General features: G+C 48.1%; 1 protein-coding gene across 1 annotated transcript in view; it reads right to left on the reverse strand.

The window, feature by feature from the left end:
* The window catches only part of Senp2 (SUMO1/sentrin/SMT3 specific peptidase 2), a gene marked incomplete at its 5' end in the record, with an annotated part of 35,558 nt that continues 22,567 nt past the window's right edge, over positions 1 to 12,991 (reverse strand). The window contains 6 exon segments of the mRNA XM_005383292.2: positions 1 to 2,854; positions 4,196 to 4,291; positions 6,601 to 6,685; positions 10,643 to 10,722; positions 11,259 to 11,462; positions 12,773 to 12,904. Of these exon segments, the coding sequence (XP_005383349.1) occupies positions 2,792 to 2,854; positions 4,196 to 4,291; positions 6,601 to 6,685; positions 10,643 to 10,722; positions 11,259 to 11,462; positions 12,773 to 12,904 (660 nt within the window). The 3' untranslated portion in view covers positions 1 to 2,791.

Below are 12,991 nucleotides of genomic sequence, written 5' to 3' on the forward strand. Positions count from 1 at the left end.
TGAATTAAAGAGATGAGTTTATTGGTAAATAGATAAAATCAATGTCTACTCCAATATACCCCAAATCCATCCGTGTATATATTAAGTAAATTAAAATTTAAAAACCAAAGCAATCTAGCCAGGTAGAACTCCAATTTACAACTAGCTAAGTGCCAAAAGTTTATTTGAATATCAGATTCTTGGAGTTTTATCTCGAAGAAACTGTAACAGAGAGTGCGCTCCTTGGTAGTTCACAGAAGCCAATGAAGCAGGGTAGCGGAACTGCAGGACTAAGGCCATCACAGACTTCACCTCTTTGCAACGCTTGTGTGTACCGGATACTCTGCATTTCCAAGGCAGCCTCCTCCCACACCTGCGCCTGGTCCTGGCATGCAGCGCAGCCGGAGTCCCACGCGGTGGGACCCAGGGTGCTCAGGACTCTGGAGGAAAAGCTCAGAGGTCCCAACAGCCTCTGGCAACTGAGGTAGAATACAGGGCACCCGAGAACGTCTTCCAGATGCCCCAGGTTTTTCTTCCACCCCAACCCCAGCTCTCGCACAACGCCAAGCATGAGAAGGATGCTCGCCTACAGTATATTAAAAAAAACAAAACCTGTCCCTTTGTAAGAACAGAGACCACCCACTAAGAAAGCGCAATGGTTTGCCACGTCTTTTCTCAGGTCACCAGACTACTGCAATTTAAAAAAAATGACTGGATTTAATGTTGCAAATTTGCTACGTATACAATCAATAGATGCTTTTTAAAATCACCAGACCACTTTCCTCATAAACTGTTGAGAGATAAAAATTCTATTACTGCCAGGCATGGTGGTGCAGGCCTATAAACCCAACACTCGGGAGGCTGAGGCAGGACGACTGCTATTTGAGGCCAACCGAGGCTACACAGCGAGTTCACGGTTAGCCTGGACTAGAGTGAGACCTTCTCCAAGAAGAGACCTAACGCCAGCATGCTTCTGTGCACCGCGGAGGAGGTCGGCGCCCAGAGGACTGCGGCTGGCGGCCTCTCACCTTGAGTTCAGAGCTGAGGGCCAAGCAGACGCCTCTCCAGCTTAATGCTCTGCTGGTAGCGATCTCTCACGTCCTGGAAGACTGTGAAGAGCTGTGACGACCCGTGAGGCCAGCCCTGAGCAGCCCTCAAGCATTGCATCAGTCCAGCACGCTGCCGTGCAGAGCTCGACCTGACACAGCAGCACACCGCCCCGCTCCGAGGGACGCTCAGCTCCAAGCGCACACGCCCAGGGGGATGCGCGTCTTACTCCGCACAGGGGACCCAGCAAACCTCTGGTCTGTTGGGGCCAGGTCAGCTGCCTACTGCCGCAGCCACAGGTCCAGCTCTGCGGGACCTCGCCCAGGGCGAGGATCGAGGCTGCGGGAAGGGACCTCTGTGCCACTCATGCCGAGGGACGTTCTGCCGGCCGAGTAGGCCCAGGCCCAGGCCGCCACACAAGTCCTTGACCCATCTCACAGCCAACTGGCTGAAAGGCTTTGTCGGCAGGAGCCTGGCCCAGGGACAGGGAGTCCCAGCCCTTGCTCAGCCTCTCAGGTGGATGCGAGGCCAGGGGCGGGGGGTGGGGGCAGGCGGGGAGTCACCCGGCAGGCGCTCTCTGGGGGCTGCCACTCGGCTTTATTATGCCAGAAAAGTGGTACCAGGCACTAGATCTTGCAAACTAAGTCCTGACCAACTCTAAACTTTCTGAAATTAAAAATGCATAACCACATCTGTAAGGTTTTTAATGAACAAAAAGTTAAATACAAACTTTCATATGCAAAATAGACTACTGTGTAACTGGCGACCTCGGAGCCAGGTACTAAATTTTCTTCCACAGATTTTGGTGGGAGGGCACTGGGGGTGGGATGTGTGTGTGTGTTCATCATAATAGGTACAAAACTTAATTTTAGCTTCATATATAGAAAAAAAAACTTTGAGGAAAAATAGCTTTAAATTGAATAGTATCTTTTGAAATAAACAGCTCAGGCCAGCCCTTACAATTCTGAGGTTTATACTCGACCGGATCTGGGAGAAAAGGGAGATTTAGGGTTTACAGTTACTTTGAATCCAGTTTCAAGAGTAAGCCATGTCACCTCAACTCCAGAAGGGAACTGCTTTGAGATGAGCACGACACTTCTGAAGGCGCGCAGGCGGCCTGAGGTCCTGGGCTACGGTCACGCTGGCCTTGCTCCCAACCAGATCCCCAAGCACAGCGCTTCTGTCTCTCCTGGCATCCCGGAGCCTCACACAGAAGGCAGACCTCTCACTCTGAGTTGGCAGTGGCCGCTCCAGCCTTCAAGGCGGTTTGGACGCGCGGTCCTCCCCCGCTGCTGTCCCTCCTGAGCATCAGCAGGGGGAGGCAGCTTGGTTAACATTCCTCTCAGAAATAAATAGTTCAAGCATGTCATTTGGGTTAACTGTCAGAGGCAGCGGGAAATGGCCACTACCCCATGTTTGCAAACGAGTGAGCGAACGAGAACACGTGAACAAACACACGGAAAAACAATTCATAGCGTAAATCCTGCACTTCCCACATTCAAAGGGAAATGACTCTAAAACAAGAAAACATTAATTAGCGTTTGTTCTGTGTGGGCTGAACAGTCCAGGGCTCCAAGCAGGCATGGCCTTATAGTCAGGGTCGAAAGCAGCCCCTCCGCACCCCGAGAGAGGCCTCCATGCATGGCAACAGCTCAGTACCTGTGGGAGAACAGAAACGACGCAGGGACTGGGAACCCACGATGCATGAGGTATGTGGAGACGGCTGGGAAGGATCCGCCAGTGCCGGAGGGAGCGGGCAGCATTCTCAAAGCAGCTGCTGATGCAGGATTTCCCACACCATCTTCTTCCGGAACAGAGGCATCTGGTGCTGCGAAGAACAACACACACGTCACACACTGCTGCAGCCGTGTCGCAAGCTCTGCGTGTTACCATGCAAACCAAGTGCGCTGCCCAGGTCCTTCCAGTCAGCTCTGACATCTCTGCCTTAAAGCAAAAGGTTTCTAATTATACTGTATGCACCCCAGCACTGTGCGTGCTAAGGAAAGTCAAAGCAGGACTCAGAACTATACATGGTGGCGTGACAACTTCAGCGCTGAAGCATTAGCAAAAATGGAAATGTCCAAGTGGTAGCGCAACAGGCAACCTCTCTACTTACATGTACTTTAAAAACAATCTAAAATGAGTCCCATTTGCTTTCATACGAGAAAAGTGACCTTTAAGAAAAATATCAAATTTCTTTCTACCAAGTGTTGCACGCGGTCAATTCTGCTCAAGAAAGTTTCTCTTGAAGTCTCATGTCCTTAGGTTCAGAGAACAATCGACTCCTTGCTATTTAGCAACATCAAAGAATGAAATGTTTTGCCTAACATGCTACTGCTGTAACCGTTAATCACCGCAAAGCAGCAAGACACGACAGGACACCGAGGTTCCCTGCAAGTCAGCTGCCCACGCCCCTCTGATGAAACTGGGAGCTCACACCCTGGGCCATTCGCTATGTGTCATTATGAACACTTGGATAACACACTTCACTGCAGACTGCCAGGGAGCTCTCGGTGTGTGTTTAAGTCTTAACATACGATTCTTACATTATTTTAAATAGTTCAAAACATCTACTAAAAATGCACTTCTTAGTAAAACTGCTGAGACGAATCAGTAATAAGCGTCTTTATTTTAAACTAGGATTGTCTGACTTTAGTGCGGGCTCCTAGTTCTGATGCGGCGTCAAAGCTCGGCTGGAGTTATCAGTCCTACTATTTTATACACACGTGCTTGGAGAACACACTTTTCATGTGGGCTGCTGTAGTTGTAAAGAGTTTCGAATCCACTGTTAGAAAACAACTTCTCAAGTGCTCCCCACAGGCCTGGGTTTCCTCTCCAACACAGAAGCATGGAGAACCCAGACTAAGCAGAGCAGAGAGGAAGCTGGACTCACAGCCCTATCTTAAGACTCAGGCTCTCACAGACCTGCTTTTCCCTCGCTGTCACACGCTCTCACAGGGACCATGGCGTCGAGAAGCGCTGTACCCTTCCAGCCACGCGAGAGCAGGAGACCCCGAGGGCAGACGCCAGCAGGAGCGGGGTCTGCGTGAGGCTCACGCAGGGGCCAAGGGAGTCTTAAGCAGCTACGGCAAGGGGCCTCACGTGTGTCAGGCCCCGGCAATGTGCTGCCTTGGACAGAAGCGAGTGGATGAGGAGGGCCTTCACTCACCTGTGTAAATGTGATAGGTTTGTCCCTAGAAATATAGTCTGCGTATTTACAAGTAAACATTCCACAATCACTCCCGTTCAGCTGTTGAGGAATCTCCTAAAATTACAGAAACAGAAGGGAAGAAGAGGTGAAATAGCACACAATACAAATTCCTTGCACTTTCTCTAAATATCGCTGTGGAAAAATTACACTCTGGTAAATGCTCAATCTGGTATTGCACAAACGCACACACATACAATGTAATTAGCTTTACTCCGTGTGGTGCAGAACTCTACCTAGGACATGGAGTATGGGGCCCCACAGAAAACAGTTCTCAGGAGAAAAGAGGAAAGCGAAGTGGGTCCCTCTCTCTGCTCTCCCTCCAAGAATCCCAGCCGAGGGTGGGATGTGGCTCTTGCCTAGCACGCTCGAGGCTCTACATGCCATCCCCAGCACTGCACAACACCTAGGAAACAAAAACAGAATCGGAAGGTGTACTAACAGGAATACTAGACAGAATGACTTCCGGAGCTACAAGCTTTAAGAAGGGCAAGTGAGGGCGCCAAAACAATGCATCTACTCCAGTACTGCAGGGTCCTCCCCAGGCCAAGCGCAGATGGGGCACAGGCCTTGCTTTGGCCCCTACAGTCTCAAGAGACAGAAAGATAAGCCGCAGATCAGCTGTCAGTGAGGATCCTGCCTCGAGCAGGGCTTGTTCAGGGGCAGCGCTTCCAAGCCCTGAGGGGAGGCCCACCACCCCAGGCCCGGCCCGGATCACACGCAGCAGTCACGCGTACGGTGCGTGAGAGAAAGGGCAGGAGAGAGGCTGCCTCTGCTGCTGGAAGATACAGATGGTAACAGGTCAGTTCGGGCCCACAAAACAGCTGATTACTAAGACAGACAGACCAGCACACACGTGCCGGGGGCCTTATATTTTTCTCCTGAGTCCAGCATCACACACGCAGAGAGAACTGAGATCCCAATCTACAAAGAAGAGCTCTTTAAATCTCACTTCCTGCTCATCCTCACAGACCTTCTTTGGTGTGCGCGTGTGTGGGCGCACTACGCCGTTTGGTTGGTCTTGAACTCACGGTGATCTTTCTGCCTTAGCCTAAGTGCTGATTACAGGCACACACCACCACATCTGGCTATATAATAAGACTTTTTTTTGTCTTTTTGAGACAGGGTCTCACTATGCAGTTCAGGTTGGCCTTGAGCTCACTTTGTAGCCCAGGCTGACCTGGAACTCACAATGATCCTCCTGCCTCAGCCTCCCGAGTGCTGGGATTACAGGCGTGCACCACCATGCCCGGCATAGACTCTTACATTTGTCTTTTCCTCTGGAAATGTCAAGGCTTAATTTTCAAGTGTTTCCATGCGGAAGTTAAATTTTTTGGATGAGGAAACCTGAGCACCCTCCAGAAGTCAGGACTAAATGGAATTCACATGGCTTACTTCAAAGGGAAGCTGGTCGGACTCAAGGCTGGCTCATTTTCCAACCGAGACCTTGAGACCCAAACATTGTAAGATACAAAGTACTTTCAAAGCAGCTTGCTTGACTCCTGATGACCATGCCCTGGGAGCCTACAACCTAAATAAACAAATCCCCAGATAAATTTTGGACAAGAGCTTGCAACAACCAGGAAGAGAAGCTGCCTTAAATGTCTTGTTTCCCAATCCCCTGAGAGACGTGTTGGCATACGTGTAGGGACCGAGTTAGACATGACAGTGGTCGTGCTGACTCATACCCACCACAACCGCAAGCAACCCCAGTCAGGCCCCCCGTTTCCCAGCGCACTATAAACAGACAAAACCATCTGAGTGGTCTGCGATGATTCACAACCAGCTCCGGGCACAGTGAGCATAGAAGGTGCCTGAAATCTTCACCTTTGCTACTAGCTTGAGATGAACCAGACCCATCCTGGCCTGGATGATAGGACTTTTAGCCTCCTTCTGACCCAAACTGCGGGGACCGGCTGAGTTTGCTGCCACCAGGAGCTGACTTTCTGTCTGCTGAGACTGCACTCTGGGCAACCATTGACCCGTCTGCCTCTGTCTTTGGTCTCACAGCACTTTGGGACCGAGTCTCATATTCTGGGATGGGTTTTCCTGAAATACTGTAATTAACATTTATATTTGCAGCAAGAAGATAAAGGGTAAGAAGGAAGTGTCTTGGCTGAATTAATAGCCAGAGCTTTACCATGAAGTCGTTCTAAGAGCTACCCTTTAGGACAGGGGATCCAGCTTAGAGAGAGCATGTGCCTGGCATGCATGAGGCCCGAAGTTCGATTCCCAGCACCAAAAAAGCACAAATAACGTGGACTTAAGGAGATTCACCCACAAGGGGTAAATGAAGTGAGGGAAGAAGTCAAGTCTGAATCACACAACGCAACGAAGTTTGGCAAATATACGCGGTCATCACTTACGTGTGGCTTCATGCTGTAGCGTGTCCACTCTAAAAGGTTCAGATCAATGTTTCTTTTGGTCTTGCTTTCGTCCTGTAAATACTGACTAAAGAAAACAACAACAGAGGTTACGTCAATGAGACCAAGCGCTATGACGACAAAAGACTTGTGATGTTTCACAGACATGCCATTCTAAAAACTACACCCATCAGGCTTTCAAAACTGTGACTGCCTTTTGGTTTTTTAATTTTGGGTTCCTTTTTCTACTAACCAAAACTGTGTATGCTCATCTTAAATAATTAAAACATATACAGTGAGATAAAAGACAAAGATCCCTCTAAGCCCGGGAGGGAGACACAGGCCTGTAATTCTAGCTACTTTGGAGGCAGAGGCAGAACTGCAAGTTTGAGGCCAGCCTGGGGAACCTGTGAAACCCTGTCTCAAAATAAAAAGGCCTGGGATGTAGCTCTGTGGTAGCGTCCCTGGGTTCAATCCCCAAACCACATGGAAAAAACAAAACAAAACCAACAGAAACCCAAAGGAAAGACCCCTACAGTAACCACTGTAGAAGTAGTCATTATTGCCAACTTGCTACGTTTTTTCTGCTAGTTCTCTTCCACCAAACACACAATTTAAGAACATGCATTTTATTCAGTTCAAATTAAGTTTTTTTACACCTTTTCTTCTCACTTCAAAATAGATATGAAACAAGCTATGTGGCCTGGTCTCCTTTACTTGGTACTGGAAATTGAACTCGGGACCTTGCGCTTGCCAGGCAGGCACTGTGCCACTGAGCTGAATCCCCGGCCTGCGGCCTAGACTCTTTAAAATAAAGGACACTAAGTAAACATTAACTCTTTTGTTTTCTTTTTTCTGCCCTCAGCCACGTTTCTAGCCCTTCTTCTTCTTTTTGATTTTGAGACAGGGTCTCCCTAACTTGCTAAGTTGCCCAGGCTGGACGAAAACCTTTGCAATAATCCTGCCTCAGCCTCCCTGAGTTCTGGATTCAGAGGTATGTGGCACCACACCTGGCCAAGACATTTCTAAACACTGATTTATTCCTGGACTTGGGGGGCGTGAGCTATAGAAGCTAACACAAAACAATCAGAGTATGAACCATATATTACATGTTACAGACTGTTGATTCCCGTAAGTGTGATGATACCATTGTAGTTATGTGGAATTTTCTTTCTCTTAGGAGATATATACTTAAATACTGAGTCATTAATATTTTTTCTAACTAATTAATTTTATCCACATCTCTAGGTTATCAAATTCAATACCCAGACACCTCAGTTCTCAATCTGCATACGAGGTAAGCCTGCCTCGGGCTATGTCATGGTTTCATCTAAAATGTCCCCCAAAAGCTCATGTGTTCAGATGAGGACATTCAGAAGGTAATGAGATTACGGGGTGTCGGGCCGGGGATACGGCTCAGCAGCACAAGCGCCTGCCTGGCATGCACAAGGTCCTGAGTTTGATTCCCGGTACCAAAAAAAACCATCATGGGGTGTTAACTTCACCCTTCCATCAGCTGAATGACTGCACAGCTGGAGGCAGGGCGTGGCTGGGGGAAGGGGTCTCTGGGGAGTAACCTGGAAAGGTCTACTCTTGTCGCCAGCCCCCTCCTTCTTGCTTCTTTCCCCGTCTCTCTGTTTCCTGGCTACGAGATCAGGTGAGTAGCCCTCCTTTGCCATGACACACATCTCCGCCTTATAGCCAGCCAACCACGGACCGAGACATCTGAAACTGAGCCGAAATACTCTTCTCCTCCTCTACGCTGTGAGCATTACGAGTGGGCAGCAGCGATGGGAAGGCGACCAGCAGGCACAGGGTGGACACGCTCCACGGAGGCAGCTGCACTGCCAGTGGGGACAGACTGTTCTCCGCAAGCAGAACTCTCAGGTATTCCAATGACTGGTAGTCTTCTAAAGGCCAGTCCGGCTAAGGCTTATTTCTAATACCATTTCTGCTTGTTATGGAGAAATTAAATTTAAATTTTCTCCGGAAAAAAAAACCATTTTCTCCAGGGGAAGGTAAAAAGATTGAGAAAAACTAGACTAGGGCTATCAAGAAAAGAAAGTGGACTCAGATGCCCATAGGAACTGACCCTTTCAAAAGAAAGGAAAACTGTAAATGTAATAAAAGTATATACTTCTTAAGAATCCTGCTGCAAGCAGTATGTAAAATGTGCTGTATGATTTCAGGAAGCATTTTCTATGCATGTAATAATACATAGGTACTATATGTGCACACACTTTATATCTTACATAGGGAACACTAGGAGGATTATAAACAATTTGGTCTGTCTTTTGGTTGTGTTTTTTTTGAAACAAGGTCTCACTATATACTTCACGCTGCCTTGGACTCACTACATAGCCCAGCCTGGCCTCGAACTCAAGGTAATCCTCCTGCCTCAGCCTCTGGAATGCTGGGATTATAGGTGTGCGCCACCATACCTGGCAGAAGTCCCCTCTTACCTGTAGTTTTGCTTTCTGTAGTTTCAGTTACCTACAGTCTAAAAACATTAAATGAAAAATTACGGAAATAATTCACAAGTTTTAAATTGCACACTCTTTGTAAGAGACAGGAAAAAAGCTCATGCCGTCGACCCCATCCGGCTGGGATGCGAATCATCTCTCCCTCCGCACGTACAAGCTCCCCATGTGCGTGTCACAGGCATCGCGGTTATCGGCTCAGCCGTCTGCTATCGCGGTACTGTGCTCAGCTAACACTTACGTTACCTAATGGGCCCCAAGAGCAAGAAAAACGCTGCAAAGCGAGCCCCGGGCACAGGACTCAGAAAGAGCAACTCTGCTCTCGAAGGGTGGCCGTGCAGGCAAGGGGACCAACAGCATGCACAGGGCCTGGTGCCATCTGCAGGCTCAGCGTCCACTTGGGACACACACCTGTGGATACGGGGGCACGAGTGGATCTGTAAGAGCTGCCTGCAAATCACACACCTTAATGTAAAATGCCCTTGGGAGCCAGATGCAGTGGTACATGGCTGTGATCCCAGCTACTTGGGAGGCTGACACAGAAGGACCACAAATTTGAGGCCAGCCTCGCCAATTTAGCAAAACCCTAAGTCAAAATTTAAAAAAGAGCTGGTGGTGGTATATACCTGCAATCCCCCACACTCAGGAAGCTGAGATAAGAGGATCACCTCAAATTTGAAGCCACCCTGGGCTACATAGTTCAAGGCCAGCCTGAACTGCAGGGACAGAGACTGTCTCAAAAAACAAAAAAATCCTGAAAAGGCCTAGAGATGTAGCTCAGGACTACTTGAGTTCAATCCCCGGTATTACAAAAATAAAAAACGAAAATTACCCCTGAGTTCTATGAGATAAACCCAATTATCAACAGAAAGCACAAACATGAGTTAGCTTCCGAATTTACAAGACTAATACCCTCCCCCCTCAGTTAACAGCTTTAGAACATCTGGAATACAGTGGTACTCAGTTCATGAAATTAACTTGTTCTAGGATTTGGGGGAAGAATCCCATGGTGCAGAGTTCACCAACAGAAACAAAATTTTGCTGAACATTTCTGTACACAAACGGAAATATCTGTGAACCAAGGTATTACTGTATCAATCCCACAGAAATTTAATTCAAATCACAGGATTCTGATAAGATATATTTAGCTGGGCACAGTGGAGCATACCTGTAATCCCAGCACTCTGGGAGGCCGAAGCAGGAGGATCAAAAGTTCAAGCCCAGCCTGGGCAACTGGTGACTTAGTAAGACCCTGTTCCAAAATTTAAAAACTGAGAAAGGGCTAGAGATGTAGATCAGTGCAAAGGCCCTGAGTTCAATCTCCAGTAACACACACACACACACACACACACACAGAACTTTTTTTCAACGATAATCCTAAATAGGACTTAGCCAAGATGCTATATTAGGTTACTTTTAGATAAAAAATGGGTTCCAAAGCCCTGAGCCCCTGGGAGCCAGGCTTAACTGCACAGTACGCCTGCCATCTAGTCTCCTAGGGGTACACACACGAGACGCCTCCGCAGGTGTAAGCAGACAACGGTGAAGGCTGCCGCTGTACTTACAGGAGCATCTCACAGATCCTGTGGCCTTTTTGTCCCATAGAATCCAGATACTTAAGACACTTTTTTCTTAGGTCCATCACCTATAATAGGAAAAAACAACATCCAGAAACAGAAAGATCTTAAACTCTAGTAGGAGTAACAATTATACTTCCAAAAAGAGAAGCATGACTTCAACAACCCAATGTGAATGGATTTTGACACAATTTTACTTTTAAGAAAAAGTTATTGAAAGCCACAGATGATGAGTTTAATATATTTCTATTCCCAGATGAAGTCTAGAAACTTTTCGCCAAAGCAACAGTAGTCCAGCATGGTGAGAGTTTAGCTTTTTCCTTTACCTTCATTTCCGTGTAACAAGCCTGTACCATCTTACAAGCAAACTAAATAAAATTTCAAAAAAACCCCCAAATCCTCTTCTGCTGTAAACAAAAGCTCCTCAAACAGAGACTCTTCTAGCTTCCCGAATCACGCGCCTTGAGACCCGAGGGCTCTGCACTTTGCACGCCAGCACCTGACCTGCGCCGGGCGGGCGGGCGGGCGCGGCTCCAGCTCTCAGACCGGCCTGTGTCCCAGCCCCAACACCGAGACCCTCCCCCAACGCCAGCCTCTCACTCACCACAAGGCTCCAATGTACCTTCCGATGAATAGGCACCAGAATAAGTTCTTGTTCAAAGAGATTTACCCCTTTGGTCCATCTTTTCACTGCTTGGTAACCCCCAGACTTTAACTTAGGGTAGAAGAAAGTACTGAATGCGTGAAGTGCTGGGTAGCCTTGCTTTTTATTTCTTTCCACGAGAAGATTCATGTAAAAATTAATGACCTGTAAAATACCAAGAGAACAAAGGTTGGAACGTGGTGAATACATCATCAAAACTAAATTTCTGAGTTAGTATGAAGTAGAAAGTGAGATGAGTAGGGATGAGCAGGAAGTAAAAATGAGAATGAAAAGACCAGACATGGAAGAAGACAAAATAACTCATCAGTCAGGGCTGGGGATTTAACTCAGCGGTACAGCGCCTGCCTGGCAAGTGTGAGGTCCTCAGTTCGATTCCCGGTACCAGCAACAACAGCAACAACCTGGTCAGTCAGAATGGGTGAGCGGAAGAGGGAAGGTGGGGCGGGGGGTTAGCCAGGGCTGCAGCGCTCACCTCCCACAAGAGGCACACTGCCAGCCTGACCACCAGAAAGAAGAAAAGAAGGAATAAACAGCTCAGAGCCACGAGGTTGCCATAGTGAAACGGTCTGTGCAGCTGGATCACACTGAAGATTCGAAGGAAGATTAACCACGAGGGACTGTCACCACACAGAAATTACTCCTCAATTTAAAAACAGTAACTGGAAGCGGAGGCACACCAAAATATTTACGGCACTTTGAACAATAACTTACTATTCCTGCCTTTTCCAAATTTCCTGTAGTAAGTATGTTACATTTACAATGTGCAACGAAGTATTCTAGTTTTACAACACTGGGTTTTAGGTAATTCGGCACTGGGGACGGGTGAGAAAGGCGAAGGGGGAAAACGCAGGGACTGAGCAGCCGGGAAACCCGCCAGAAGACGAAGCCGCAGCCTTTGCTAAGAATGTGAAGAGATGAGGTAAGGAGGCCCTTTCCGTAGTTACTGCTTCCTGTGGTCTGAACCTCCGGGAAGGACTCAGCGCTGAGGCCTCTGGAAAGTGATCTGGCCTCAGGGCGCCACCTCAGGGATGGGGTCCCCGCCCTCCTAACAGCGGCTGAAGGGAGAGAGGCAGGGTGCCGGGGAGGGGAGCGTGTGCGAGGCCCCCGCCTTCCTCCTGTCACTGCAAGCTCCCAGGACAGTGAACAGAGAACTCCTACTGCCCAGGAACCACCCGCCTCATCTGTGGTATTCTGTGACAGCAGCAGGAACACACTAAGACATCATTCAAATAAAACACCTTCCGTTTATCAGGGTTTATAAAAACGTCACTGAAGACTAATAAAACGATGGATAAATACAGACGCACAGAGGGCAATACTGTAGCAAATAGTACCTGTTTAAGGTTCGGGATGTTCCCGTTTTAACTCTCGGCGTGAAGGTGATAAATCACCTGGGTTGCAGACAGTAAAGAGTTAAACGTAATGATAGGCAAGGGAGGAAAAAGACAGTTTACCTCGTCATTAAGCCAGTGATAGTTCTTTAAGGTCTGGATGTCTCCTCGAGTAATTCGCAACTTGAAAGCGCTGCTCAGGATCTCATCCTGCGGGCCGTGGCCGAGGGCGTTACTGATTTCCTTCTCCATGTCCTGAATGAGAAAGGCCGGAGGACGCCACTTTAACAGAACCCCCCATCAGATACTCGAAGTTTGACACTGAAGAAAGCTTTCATGTCA

Source organism: Chinchilla lanigera, unplaced genomic scaffold (assembly GCF_000276665.1).
Source record: "Chinchilla lanigera isolate Chin_1 unplaced genomic scaffold, ChiLan1.0 scaffold00019, whole genome shotgun sequence".
Taxonomy (NCBI): Eukaryota; Metazoa; Chordata; class Mammalia; order Rodentia; family Chinchillidae; genus Chinchilla; species Chinchilla lanigera.